Source organism: Balaenoptera physalus (genome assembly GCF_965194825.1).
Source record: "Balaenoptera physalus genome assembly, chromosome: 15".
Lineage (NCBI taxonomy): Eukaryota > Metazoa > Chordata > Mammalia > Artiodactyla > Balaenopteridae > Balaenoptera > Balaenoptera physalus.
The window spans coordinates 66,519,342-66,533,526 of NC_138894.1; the positions used below are offsets into that span (position 1 = coordinate 66,519,342).

Consider the following 14,185-nt stretch of genomic DNA (forward strand, 5'->3'; position numbering starts at 1 on the left):
TCCTTATACATGTATGATTTGACAGACTAAATGTTTGGGCAGAGATAGTGTTCAAATTTGGGGGCACCGTCTCTGGTTCCCTTACATCTGGAGATTCTCCCTTAATTTCCAGCCACTCTGCCAGCCTCAGGCTCTATTCCCTGGCACCTTAAACCAGTAAGGCTTCCGCTTTCTGCTCTCTGAGCTATGTACAGTTGCGGGGAATAAACTCAGTTTAAGAAAAGCAGAACTTATCCATTATAGCTCTGTCTTTCAAGAGTAGATTCCTCTTTGGTCTCTGCCTACTCTTTTGCTAGACTCCCTGGGGTCTTTTCATGCATGCAGAGTTTAGGAGTCAACCAGGCATTTGGGTAGAGTTTATTCTCAGATTTTGTGTCTCAACCCTTCTGCAGTTCATTCACTTCCATATTTCCCCCTTCAGTTTCCTCTTAAATTCTGCTCTCTTTCATCTCTAGCCTGTAAAGCTCCTCTTCTCCTCTCCTTCTTCCTCACTGTCATCATGGGAGGTTGGAGAAAGCCCTAATCCCACAAGTGTACACTTTCTAGTTGCAGCTTTTCAAGAGCAATCGTATTTCTGGCTTATGCTTTCTTTCAGATGTTTTCCAGTGCCTATAAATATTTTTAATATCTTGTTTAGATTGAATAATTGTTATCTACAGAGGGTTCTCAAGACTTCTTCACTTCACCACCATTACTGGAAGTTCTTGCATTTTTATAGCTCTTCTTCAGTATTTGTTATGGCTTTGCTGTCTGTAACAGTAGGAAGGGGATACAGTGAAGGGCTGCAACTCACATTCCACAGGTAGGCAAGAGAGCTGCTAATGTTAGAAAATGTATTCTAATAGATTTAAAGATATGAGTAGCTGGATCCTGTTTAAAATACAGTTTGAATATTGGGCATGTTTAAAAATCGGTTGCATTGATTATTTTTTTAATTGCTTTACTTATTCTTAGATCATCCTTTATCTTTTTCCTCCCCTAGATGACATGCTTGAGCTTAAAATATTCCCATACAGAAACAGTACACAAATTTAATCCAATTAGCAGGAACTCTAAAAACTTTTTACAATTATCTAGGATTGTTACAATCTGAAAACATAATAGTGATACTTAGAAACATATTTCCCTGTTTTACTTTTTTTGCTGTTGTGTTATGACTTCTTCATCAAATAAACATTGTAGTATTCAATTTTTTTTCCTCTTTTTTAGCTGGAAATTCACCAGACTCTCTCCTTTTCTTTAAAAAGCTAAAAATAAAAATAAATTTGGCCTTACTGTAAAAAAGTGATTCTAAGTCACAATGAAAGGAGCTTGGTAATGTTATTCACCAGCATTTTGGCCTTTCAGCTATAGTGCAGTTTCTTTCTTCTTTTTTTTTTTCTTTCTTTTTTTAAGGTGCAAGATCTTTTCTTTCATTAAGTGCTTCTCTATTTTAAAAAGTTTTCAGGGACTTCCCTGCTGGTCCAGTGGTTAAGACTTTGCCTTCCATGGCAGGGGGTGCGGGTTCGATCCCTGGTCAGGGGGCTAAGATCCCACACACCTCGCAGCCAAAAAAACAAAACAGAAGCCATACTATAACAAATTCAATAAAGACTTTAAAAAATGGTCCATATTAAAAAAAAATCTTAAAAAAAATAAAAGTTTTCAGAATTTCTAATACTCTAACTGGTAATTAATAGATAATAGTAAATAATACTTTTATCATTATCTGTCTCTATCATTTTTTTTCATAAATTTATTTATTTATTATTTTATTTTTGGCTGCATTGGGTCTTCGTTGCCATGTGTGGGCTTTCTCTAGTTGCGGCGAGCGGGGGCTACTCTTCATCGCAGTGCGCGGGCTTCTCACTGCGGTGGCTTCTCTTGTTGCGGAGCACGGGCTCTAGGCGCACGGGCTTCAGTAGTTGTGGCTCGCGGGATCTTCCCAGACCAGGGTTCGAACCCATGTCCCCTGCATTGGCAGGCGGATTCTTAACCACTGCACCACCAGGGAAGCCCCTGTCTCTATCATTCTTTTGATCATATATACTGAAAAACTTTTTCATAGACAGTTTTAATTCCTATTATATATATTTAAATGTTTATATTAATTGCAATTTTCCACTTGTCTGGATAGCAAAGAAAGACAAAAGAGAATGGATAAAGCCAATTTACCAAAATCTTAAACTGCCAAATATGAATGAAGTATATGAGTATTCATCATTTTATTCTCTCTACTTTTAAGTATTTTGTCAATTTTTATAATAAAAATTATAAATACCCATTTTAATTAATTTAAGAAACCCCACATAAAACTATATGAAATAACTATAAACTTCAGCTAGTATTAAAAAACATTTTTTTTAATTACAAACTTTAAACTCACTGAATCAACAATAAATGTTTTTTGTTTTCCCTTCTCTTGGTCTAATATTTTTAAAATCAATATTTAAAATCTTAGTAGATAAAGTATTGCTGTAAATTTTTTAATGATGCCATTTACTTTTTAAAACCATAAAATCTTGTCATATGATTTCTTTGGTAATTATACATTTCAGACTAGAAATTGAACTTACCATCAGTCTGATTGCTAAAACCATTAAAAGCCCATTTTAAGAGAGAAGATACTCTACTCTGATACATACAGTATACAGAAAGTTGAAGAGCAGATATTTAGCTAAAAACATTAAATTATTACTTTTTTTAAAAAACAGCTTTATTGAGATATAATTTACATGCCGCAGTGTTCTCTATTAAAGTATGCTTTTTTTGTTTGTTTATTCGTTTTCAAATTATTTCCGCTCCCAAGCACCTGTAGGGGAGAAAGTTTTTTCCTCAACCCTCTTAGAGTCTCTGGCTGGGTCTGAAAAGGAAACTGACAAAGATGAACAGGAGAAAAGCATACAGATTTATTTAATGTAAGTTTTACATGACACAGGAACCTTGGCATGTTGAGTATTTTAAACTGAAGGAACTTGAGAAAACAGAACCAGGGAGGTCACTGACCTTCTCCCTCCCTCCTGCTGTTTTCTCAAACTCCTTCAACTTAAAATATTCAGTATGCCAAGGTGCCAGATTGGGGAGTAGTGTGTCCTGAATCCTATCACACCCTTCTCCTCCCCTACTCCTGTCCTATCATTTACTCATGAAGTTTATCTAGAAAAGCAGTGACCCCTTTGCTATCAGGTAAGAAACCTGTCACACCCAAGGTTACTTTTAGCAGCATGAAGAAAATCAGGAATTTTGCTGGTCTTAATAGGATTAAAGAGATTCAACGAAGATAGGGGTATGAAAAAGGAAATGGGGAAATGTAGACTGTTTATTGTCCAACTATCTTTTGAACAACTCTGCTTCTTTATTGGGTAAACAAATCAAGTTCACTTTCTTGAAAACTCCTTATCTTTCCCAGCAAAGCTACTCTTTCTGCACTCATTCACTCAGTGAAGCGGTCCTACTATCCATCTGGTTACTCAGAATAGAAACCTGGAAGTCCTCAACTCTTCTCTGTCATTCTCTTCTCTGTCATTCTCCACATCCCATCCACTTTGTCACCAAGTAAGTCCTTTTCATTCTTGAAAAGGATCTTCTTTTGGATTCATCTTCTGTTCATTTCCTCTCAGTGCTCTATGAGGGCCATGATCATCTCATCTCCCTTCAGTCTTGCCTTTCCCATCCTCACCCCCCCACCCCCCATTTGCTGTTTCCTGGGTAACCAAACCAAAGCCATCTTTCTAAAATGCAAATTTGATCACATTAGTCACTAGCTTAAAACCCTTAATGGCTCCACATTGACCCAGGTTAATGTTCAAGTTCCTAATAAGGCTTGCAGTCCTGACTTGGTCCCTGTTGACTTCTCCAACATCTTGACTCCTCACCTCTCCCCACACCCATCCTTCCCAGCCACCAGGTTCTACTCTTCAGCCAGTTTCTCTCAGCCTTGGTACTGAATAACTCTTTGATTACACATGCTGTTTCTTCTTCCTAATACATTTTTTGTACCTCTGTTTCCCCATAGCTAAACCATTCTTATCCTTCAAACCTTATAGTCATTTCCTTCTGGAAGCCTTCCTTGCTATCATCTCTCCCTTTATTAAGTCAGGGGCCCTTGCTGTGTATTTCCAGAGTGCCCTATATTTTCCCCATTATAGCACTTTGTCATTCATCTGTCTTCTCTTTTACACTCTAAGCTCTAACAGCAGTGACCAGATTTGGCTTGCTCACCATCATATTTTCATTACTTATAAATAATGGATGGTTAATTAAATATTTGTTAAATTAATTCTGATTGGAACTTCACTGGCTTCCCCTGTAGATCTGCCCTTTTGAGTTTCATTCAGCTACTATTAATATTCTAAATAGTTTCTAAAAGTGTACAAAAGACCATTTAATTAGCTCAATAAAACTTGTGACTTTCCTCAAAAACTTAGAGAATTTTGCTTTTATTTCCTAATAGTGAACTGTAAGTCAGGTTATAGTTTATATTTTAAGATTTCACTTTTATATGTTCAACCATTGGCTAATTTAATAAAGATATTGTTTCATTTAAATTACAATTATGGATTATTTATAGTGTTATACTATTTATTTCATGTATTATATACCACCTTGGTAATGGTCATCTCCTTGCTTGTCTTGGGGGAAAATAAGGGTTAAGTAAAAGAAGATTGAATTCTGTTAATATCATTAACATCACATACTGGTTGAAATTTTATATATTGTAGGAGAATTATCTGCATATATGAAATCACTTTAACTCAAAAAATAACATTTGGGGGAAAGGAAGGAACTAGTTATGAAATTTACTTCATGATTCCTATCTTTGCTTGTGTTCTCACATTTTGTGATGAATGAACTCTTATATATGTACACAATATTTAAGATAAAGATAAATCTTTATTTTTATGTTCCAAATCTTAGACACTTATAGTGTATATTTCTTTTTTTTAAGTTTTTTTTATTGAAGTCAGTTGATTTACAATATTGTGTAAGTTTCAGGTGTTCAGCACAGCGATTTAGTTATATACTATGTTTCTTGATTATATATTTTGTCATCCTTGTGCATTGCAATTTACCTATTTGAATGGAATAGGTTTTATTTGGTGAATATTTTCTAAACAAGTATTTCAGGTCATTTCAGTTCTTTGGGTAGTATATTGAAAAGGACTGAGAGTTGGGAATCCTGGGTTCTGGTCCTGCCTGCCTCCATTATCAACTAAATGGCAGTTCCTTTATTCTATAGTATTTCTTGTTGGAGAAAACTAATTTCTAGAAATAAAAACATATGGATTCAAGTTTTTAAAGAGAGGAGCCATTATATGTTTGTGAATTAGTTGAACTCATAAATTGCATCAGGTACAACACTTTATTTTTCTATGTGTAAACCAATCTTGAGTTTTATTTGTCTCCTATCTTTTTCCAGTTTAAAGCTTCTTAAATTTAATACTATTTATCTCTCAGGGTTTCCTTTGGGCATGCAATATACCATATTGACTACTACCCCTTCTACTTATTTCGAAAGGACCCCCCCCAAAAAAAACAAAAAATTACTGGTAAAAGTGGCTCCTTTCTTTTGAAAATGTAAATTTTATCATCTCTATAGATCGTATGATTTACCATTGTGCTTTAGAATATGATGCTCTGGGTAAGTTTAAATACATTCTCATATACGGCAATGTAATATCAGGACTTGATAATTTTTTAAACTATTTAGTAAACAGAACAGCATTTGTAAAATTAAATTGTTGCTGTTACATAATGTTATTAAATAGGCACCCATGAAAAGCATGGTATTGAATATCACTTTGGTAACAAGAGGATGCTGCTTTGTAGAGTCGCATTTACATACTAATTGCCATTGCTTTGTTTCTGTAGCAACAATAAGCCACCCCTTTGATGGTGGTTAGCTTGAATTATTCTGCACCAATGCCCAGTTTAAATCAGCTATGTTAAGTAAAAGAAGCAAAGAATGCTTATAAGGAAGGTCATTTATTACATTGAAATTTGTTTTAGATGCTTGACTAATGCTGTGAAGGTAAATATTACATTTAAAAATTATTTCATCAGTAAAGTTTTATGGTTTTTAAAATAGACTTTGGGTTTGTGCTTTTAAAATACATTAAAAATATTTTTGAGATACCAGTATATTCTGTATGTGAAATGCTATAGTTAATGATAGATAAATGACCCAGAAACTTGAAACATCTTTAGAATAGAAAATCAAATGCATCTCTAAATGGATTTGTTACTTTCAGAGTTCTTTTTATGTGTTAGAATTGTGTGTTTTGTATGACTTTAGGTATGTTTGCCTGAATTAATAATATTAAAAATATCAAAGGATAGAATATAAAGGACTCAATAATATTCTGTTGTTAGTGTCAGCTCTTTTTTTTGCTTTGTATTATATTGACTTGAATATTGAGTGATTAAATTCTGAAACAACTCAGTGAAGTAGTTTACTCTTTAGTGGTACTTTTATTAAACCATCTAGAATTTTGCCCTTTCTTACTGAATATTGCTTTCAGTGTTAGATTGTCTGCTGCCTTTGAAGCCTAAACTTGATAAAGTTTATGGTAATATTTTATTTGTCTCCAAAAATTCTGCCATATGAGAGGTAAATAGTTTGGAATCATAGAGATGGAAGATACTTTTAGAGATTACCCAGAGTCCAGCCTTCAGCCTACCATTAATATCCGTTAAGTAAAAACCTAGTATCTTTCTTTATGAACACTTGGCCATTGGCTTTCTTTAATCTAGCTGACCATGGTGAAGAGAAATACTATGAGTAAAAGGTATTTGCATATTTTTTGTAAGGTAGCTATTTTTAAGTCTCTTATCCTTTAGCAACTGTCTCCCTCCCCCAACCCTTTTTTGTTGGAAATTATGTGAATAGATTTTTGTTTTACTTAACACAAATGAGACTGGATATTTTTCTAAAGAGTACAGATTATGCCTCAGTGAGTTGTAAATAATGGATATAAGAAATCTGAATAATAAAACCTGATTGTTAAATAGATATTACAATATATTTATTACTTCTGGAATATTTGAGCATTAAGATATTTTAAGCAAATTATTTTTATAAAAATTGTCTGGAGCATTGAGTAAGAATATGTTTACTTTTCATAGGTCATCAGTACACATGTGTGTGTGTGTGTGTGTGTCTGTGTGTCTGTGTGTGTGCGTGTATAACCTGTATCGGCTGAAGCAAAAAAGGAATTTATCGTTAATCTTTAAGAGATACCTCTCCAAGAACAAAGTTCTTAAAGTACTAATGGATAATGAAGCTCTTTGAAAAGTAAACCTTTATAAATTACTATTTTTTATGGTTTTATTTCTCAAGTCTTTTTCCTTTATGACAGAGAGTAAGTGTTCTTAAATGTTGCATGAAAGCTCTATTAATAAACGTTATTTCTTAACTTTTCCTTTTTGGTGGCCACAAAGAGATTTATAAGGTTACTGAATTATTGTCACTTACTGTCACTCATACCTCAGTTAATTGCTTGCTTGAATTACCACCACCTAGTTGCATTGATGATTAGTAGTTATCGATGACTCAATTCTTGTTAAGTACAGACTCTCTGTCTGGCACATGTGGTATCTTTAGCCACTAATTGAAAATGTGCTTGAGTTTCACTAACATGTATATTCCTAGTTTTACTCAAAATCTTAACATGTGAATACTGACGAAGTTCTTCATGATATCAATGTTAATTCTGTAGTAGAACTACAAAGGAAAGCACCTTACCACCCATATTGTATGTTACCATTTACAAAGTGGTTTCATTTTTAATAACAACCCCATAAAATAGGCAAAAAGTGCTTTCATTTTTAATAACAATCCCATAAAATAGGCAAAGCAGGCGTTTTATAAGCCTCATTTGACAGATAGGAAAAGCGGGCTCATAAGTCAAGTAATTTGCCCCAAGGTCACACAGAAAGTAGAGTCAAATTTTGATCTTAGGTTTTGTGTCTTCAACTTCCTCTCCACTATATTGCATCCTTCTCTGTATATTTATCTTCCTCGGCATTCCATTGCTTACACCCGTAATGTGGGAATCAGAAATCTAAGACCAAATTAAACACTTCAAAAAAAATCTCATCTGTGTGTCTACTGCTGTGCCAAGACCTATGATAGTAAAAAGATAATTTATGTCCCTCATTTCCTTTCAGTAATATTTATCTGAGAAGCTGCACATTACTGCCTGTCAGAAGGTGTGACATCTGTTAACACTGTTTCTACATTTTTTGTTTTTTTTAATGTAGAAAACTTGGTTGCATGTTGATATGGATAGTAATATAAAGGAAGAAAAAGAATTCTAAAAAGAATAATAGGGACTCCCCTGGTGGTCCAGTGGTTAAGTCTCCACGCTCCCAATGCAGGGGGCCCGGGTTTGAGCCCTGGTCGGGGGACTAAGATCCCGCATGCACGCCTGGCACAGCCAAATAAATAAATAAAATATGTTTTATGACAGGTTTAAAATTTTTATTGTGGTAGAAAGAGTTAATCAATGTTATCTTTATCCTTAAATAAAATGGGATTATTATTTTTTTTGGCCAGAACTGTTCTGCTAATTCAGATTTGTCACTTTTTACTTTGCAGCAGTTAGAAGAAAAGAGTGAAGATCAAGAAGACAAGGAATGTTTGAAACAAGCAATAACAGCTTTGCTTAATGTTCAGAGTGGTATGGAAAAAATATGTTCTAAAAGCCTTGCAAAACGAAGACTGAGGTGAATATTTTCACTTTTTTTATAATCCTCCTTTTCACCCTGAATATTGTGGTATAAATTCAGGGATCCCAGTTCCCTCCTCAAGTAAACAATGAAGAAAATACTTTTAGTGACAAGCTTGGTCTTTCAGAGGAAGTGACATCAAAGCCAAGAGAATTTGTTATTGTTTGAAAAACCTTTCATATTTGTGCATTTTCCTTGCATACTCCCAGACAAGACCTCCTGAGAGTCAACTGGTAAGCTAAAGGAGAGAGAGAGCAAAATGTATTGGGTAGATTTATGTCAACATCATTGTTCTGTCAAAGTAAAATTAGTAGTGTCTTTTATTTTAGGGATTATGTAACTCAAGGCATTAATTCAGATAATATGCTTCCAGTTTCCTAATTATAATATATACATGGTTTTTAGCTTTAGGTATTGTCTACTTAAGCATTTCTAGATAAATTTTTCAATCTTTCTTTTTTTTCACTATATTGGGCTACTTTTTAATACTTGTCATTCTAAATATCTCATAGCCGTGGTAGAAATAATCATTCTGTAGCTAAATTTATAGGGTAGAATTTTGTCAATAGTTGTTCTTTTTAGAGCACTAAAAAAATGTCTCCACTGTGTTGCTTTAGTTTCCAAAACTGTGCAATTTTGTAACACTAATATATTTGGAGAAATAGTGAAAACCTTCTCAGTGCAACTTTTTAAAATATACTTTTGCACTGTCATTTATTTACATGAATTATAGATTCCCTGTCATCTTTGTACTAACCATGTTTTTTCCTTTATCCTAGTGAATCTGCATGTCGGTTTTATAGTCAGCAAATGAAGGGGAAACAACTAGCAATCAAGAAAATGAACGAGATTCAGAAGAATATTGATGGTTGGGAGGGAAAAGACATTGGACAGTGTTGCAATGAGTTTATAATGGAAGGAACTCTTACACGTGTAGGAGCCAAACATGAGAGACACATATTTCTCTTTGATGGGTTAATGATTTGCTGTAAATCAAATCATGGGCAGCCAAGACTTCCTGGTGCTAGCAATGCAGAATATCGTCTTAAAGAAAAGTTTTTTATGAGAAAGGTACAAATTAATGACAAAGATGACACCAATGAGTACAAGCATGCTTTTGAAATAATTTTGAAAGATGAAAATAGCGTTATATTTTCTGCCAAGTCAGCTGAAGAGAAAAACAATTGGATGGCAGCATTGATATCTTTACAGTACCGGAGTACACTGGAAAGGATGCTTGACGTGACAATGCTCCAGGAAGAAAAGGAGGAGCAGATGAGGCTCCCCAGTGCTGATGTGTATAGATTTGCAGAGCCTGACTCTGAAGAAAATATCATATTTGAAGAGAACGTGCAGCCCAAAGCTGGAATTCCAATTATCAAAGCAGGAACTGTTATTAAACTTATAGAGAGGCTCACATACCATATGTACGCAGGTAAGAAGTATGAACTTGCCTGTCACTTTTATTCTCCTGCTTCAAGCTGATTTTTCTTTGCTGCACAGGTCATTATGCCTAAAATAGAAAGCAAACTGACAGCAAAAGACCTCCGCATTATCAGAGTTCATTTTCCTCCGACTAAAAATACCGTCACTTTATATTTCTTTGAAGTTTTATAATCTTTCTACCACATTTACATATGTTACTTTTAACTTTGCAACCAGCATTATAAATAAAGTTACTGGGCTAAATTTACCCAGTTAGCCAGTGGCAGAAACAAGACTAAAAGTAGTGATAAATCAGTCATCATTAGGGTCTAAAAATCTTTTTACTCCTTTACCTCTTTTTTTTGTTTCTTTTTCATTACTGAGATTATAAAATCAGTAAAAATTCTAATTGATATCCATGATCAAAATTGTGCCGGTAGTACATTATATATACAGCATTGCTTTTTCTTAATTTCCATTCCTAAAATTTATTAAATTTAGCAATCCTGGGAGTCATTGAAGTTTTCAGTATTTTTTGCTTTTTACAACTGATGTTATTTAGAAAACAATTTCACCTTAGCAGGGCAATTTTTAGAGACAAACATAGGAGTTTGGAGGATTCCTAGGAGGTTGAGACATGTTTGTCTTTAAATAGGCTGCATCAAATATAGTGTTGGAGAGTAAGGAACAAATATAATGATCGATTCTTTTAAAGTAATTTTATTTCTTCTAATAAAGTGACAAATGATAATCCAGTGTTCTTCAACTTCCCTACATAGTAGGAAGTTTGACGACTGTAAAATACTGTGGAAAGAGCACTCACTGAATTTAGATTCACACCTTCACTCCATCACAGTTCCTTAAGGTTTTAGAACCTTAGTTTTCATCTCAAAAATCAACGTCACAACAGCTGTCTTAGAATATTGTTGGAAAGAATAAATGAAATATTATATGTGAAAGCTCTTTATAAATATAAACTTACTTTCAAAGAATGCTTTTATTACAAAGACATATTAAATCAAACACAACTCTTATAAGTGCTATTCTTAAATAGTTGAATGTGTAAGTTAACTTCCATCCCCAAACTTTTTGCTTAAATATATTTCTATCTCTAGGATATGTGTGTTTCTGGGGAAATTTCTCCAGTTTTTAAAATCCTTCAAATGGGTTCTCAGTTTTCTCTGGAAACTATTCTGGCACCAGTTGAATTTGGTAGTTCTTTTGCTAGTCTTTTCCATAGTGAAATAATAGTGTTTTCCATAGGCTAATTTTAAAAGCAGTTTGGGCTCTTTAAGCGTATACCATTTGGTAGTAGCAGGCAGTAACGGAAACATGTTGAATATAATGAAAGAAGACTCCGGGATTCCAATTTTACTACTGATTTTTCACCTAGAAACTTCTGTAGTCAGTGTATTCATTTTACTGACCCAAAAATAAAAAATAAATCAAAGTACAGAACATTTAAATAAGCTGCCGAGGATTCTGCATGAAAAATAGATTACTCTGTCATCTTTTTTTACATATGAAACTTATTTTGAGAGGTACAATTTTCAGTAATTAATATGACCTACCTATTTAGTTGATGACCATCAGCTTCTTTAAGATCTAGAATACAGCTTAAAAAAATGTTTTTATTCATTACCTGAAATTTGTAGTTGCAAAATAGTTATTTCTTTGCTACTTCTGAAGGAATTTTTAAGGTTATAAAGGTTCAGGTTATTCTTCTTGCCACGTTATTCTGATTTTTGTGTCTTGGAAGATTCACAGAACTTTTTATCATAAACACTCTAAACTATTCATCATTTTAAGTACCTTTGTTTTGGGTTCTTAGACTATTTAGAGTAGAATTAATCCTTAGATTCTTATCTATGTGAGGCAGAAGTTCTCTTTTTTTTTTTTTCTTTCTGTAGAGCAATACAAGGTGCTAAAGAAGACTTACTAGTGTTTACCATCACAAGTCAGTGGTATTTGATTTGGAAAATATTTTCAAATTTCAAAATTTTTAATATAATTGTTTCTTTAAAACTCCTATTGTTAATGATAAAAATTTTCTTTACTGCTTGCTTTATTTCACAGAACTGACTTATGATTATTAATAAGCAGTTATAGAACTACAATTAAATATTTTTTTTTCGGGGGACTGTGCCTTTTATTTATTTTTTGAATGAGGACACTTTAAAACAAGCAAAACTAGAACAAGCATAGCTTGATAGTTTTTCTTTAGTCTCGGCAGTAACGTACACAATGCTAGCCATGTCTGTAGAGACAGTGCTTTTGCTATGGTGTTTTATTAGTTACTTTTGATAGTTGCTCTCATTTATATTAATTTTTAGCTGTTGAATAGAATAACTTAAATGATTTTATTTCTAGTTAATATAAAACACTTAATTTATAGAACTTTGCAAAGTTAGGTGTATTCAAATTTAAATTGACAAGATTTTTTACTTTTTTAAAATGTTAAAGTTTTTTTAAAAATTCCTTTCATTAATTTCTTGAGGAATAAAAAGCCACTGTTGGGTTCAGAAGTGTTGTAGCTAAGTTTTTGGACATTTTTCTTTTCTATCTTATTTTGAAGCTTAATTGAATATTTTAATTTATGTCATAAATATATTACTAGTGTAACTAAAACCGGTAAGCAGCTTTCACGAATTGTGATTTACCGTACACACCAATAAGTATTAATTATTAGCTTATTTGACTTCTGTAAGGTCTGTGACTGAATGTATTACTGGCAATATAGAATGTGTTTTTAATAGACCGTGTATGAACTTGTAAAACATGAAAGCAGCTATTTTTTAAGGTCTTTTCCAGCTCAGATGGACTCTTAGGCCTCACTACAATGATAATAGATCAGCTATTTGTTTTAAAGAACTGTTGGTCTGCTCTATTTAATTTTGGTTCAGTTGGTTGATAGGTATTTTATCAGAGAACCTACAGTGCAAGTTGTGGCTTACACTGAAACAAAAACTAAAATTTAACTTGCATATTTTTATTACATTGTATAGAATTATAATAAAAGACATTGGCTGTAATAAATGAGAAAAATCCAATAACTAATAAGCACTACTTCCAGACATTTTTTAGATTATATGTTGGTCAGAGACATTGTCATAAAAAACAGAAAACTTGTTTAACCTTACTTAGTTCAGACTTCACTGTGGCTTCAACCAGCTTGATCACTCGTGTTTTAACAGTAATTTATGAAACAGAGCTATAGATCTTAGATGATCAATCCTTCACTTTATAGACCAAAACCCAAGGCCCCTGAAGTTTGTGATTTGCCAGAAATCATATCAGTTAATTGCAGAAAGAGGACTAGAAATTAGGTTTCTTGACTCTTGAAATAGAGTATACTTTCTACCATGTTACACTGACTCATGAATTTTTTCATTTTTAGAATATAATTTTTATTATGTATATTGAATAGTAAAAATAAAGAGAATTACTTGCTTGGTTTGAATTGCCAGTAATATAAACAGCTTGTTCACTTCTGGGCAAACACAGGTCTACTATGAAGATATAGTCAGAGTACTGTTTTTTTTCTTATTGAAATAGGTAATAAATTCTGACTATAGATAACTTCTATTTTAATGCATAGATTTTAGTTTATATTTAGATGTTGGTCATTATAATTTTAGTTTTTAACAAAATCCAGTCAGTCTGTTGGTGGTGTTTGCTCTGTAAATTTAGGTGAATTAGAAGGTGCTTAACTGTTGCTCAGAAGAATTGCAACAGGGTTTTATGTGGGATCTAATTTATAGTGCCTCAGGTCCAGTATTTCTGGACATACAATAATTCGTTAACTACATCAGAACTTCAGAATTCATCTGAAATGGTGTGGGGGGGAAATTGTCTAGTTAGGTGGATCATTCTGCATCTGGTAAGGATGTGAAGAGACTTTTACCTACAGTAAGAAAGCACAAAGCAATATACATAAAAAGCAGAAGATGAAAGTAGGAATTTCACTTCTGTTACAGAGTTATAGGAAATAATTTAGTACAAATTAATTACTGAGACTTTAAAACAACACGGGTGAAGAGATATTTGGAGA

At 33.2% G+C, this 14,185-nt stretch overlaps 1 protein-coding gene across 2 annotated transcripts in view; it reads left to right on the forward strand.

The window, feature by feature from the left end:
• The window catches only part of SOS1 (SOS Ras/Rac guanine nucleotide exchange factor 1), a 148,325-nt gene that overhangs the window by 100,333 nt on the left and 33,807 nt on the right, over positions 1 to 14,185 (forward strand). For both annotated transcript variants that reach the window (XM_082427659.1, XM_082427660.1), the window contains exons 9-10: positions 8,579 to 8,706; positions 9,489 to 10,144. In XM_082427659.1, coding sequence (XP_082283785.1) covers positions 8,579 to 8,706; positions 9,489 to 10,144 — 784 coding nt within the window. The remainder of the gene's footprint in view (positions 1 to 8,578; positions 8,707 to 9,488; positions 10,145 to 14,185) is intronic.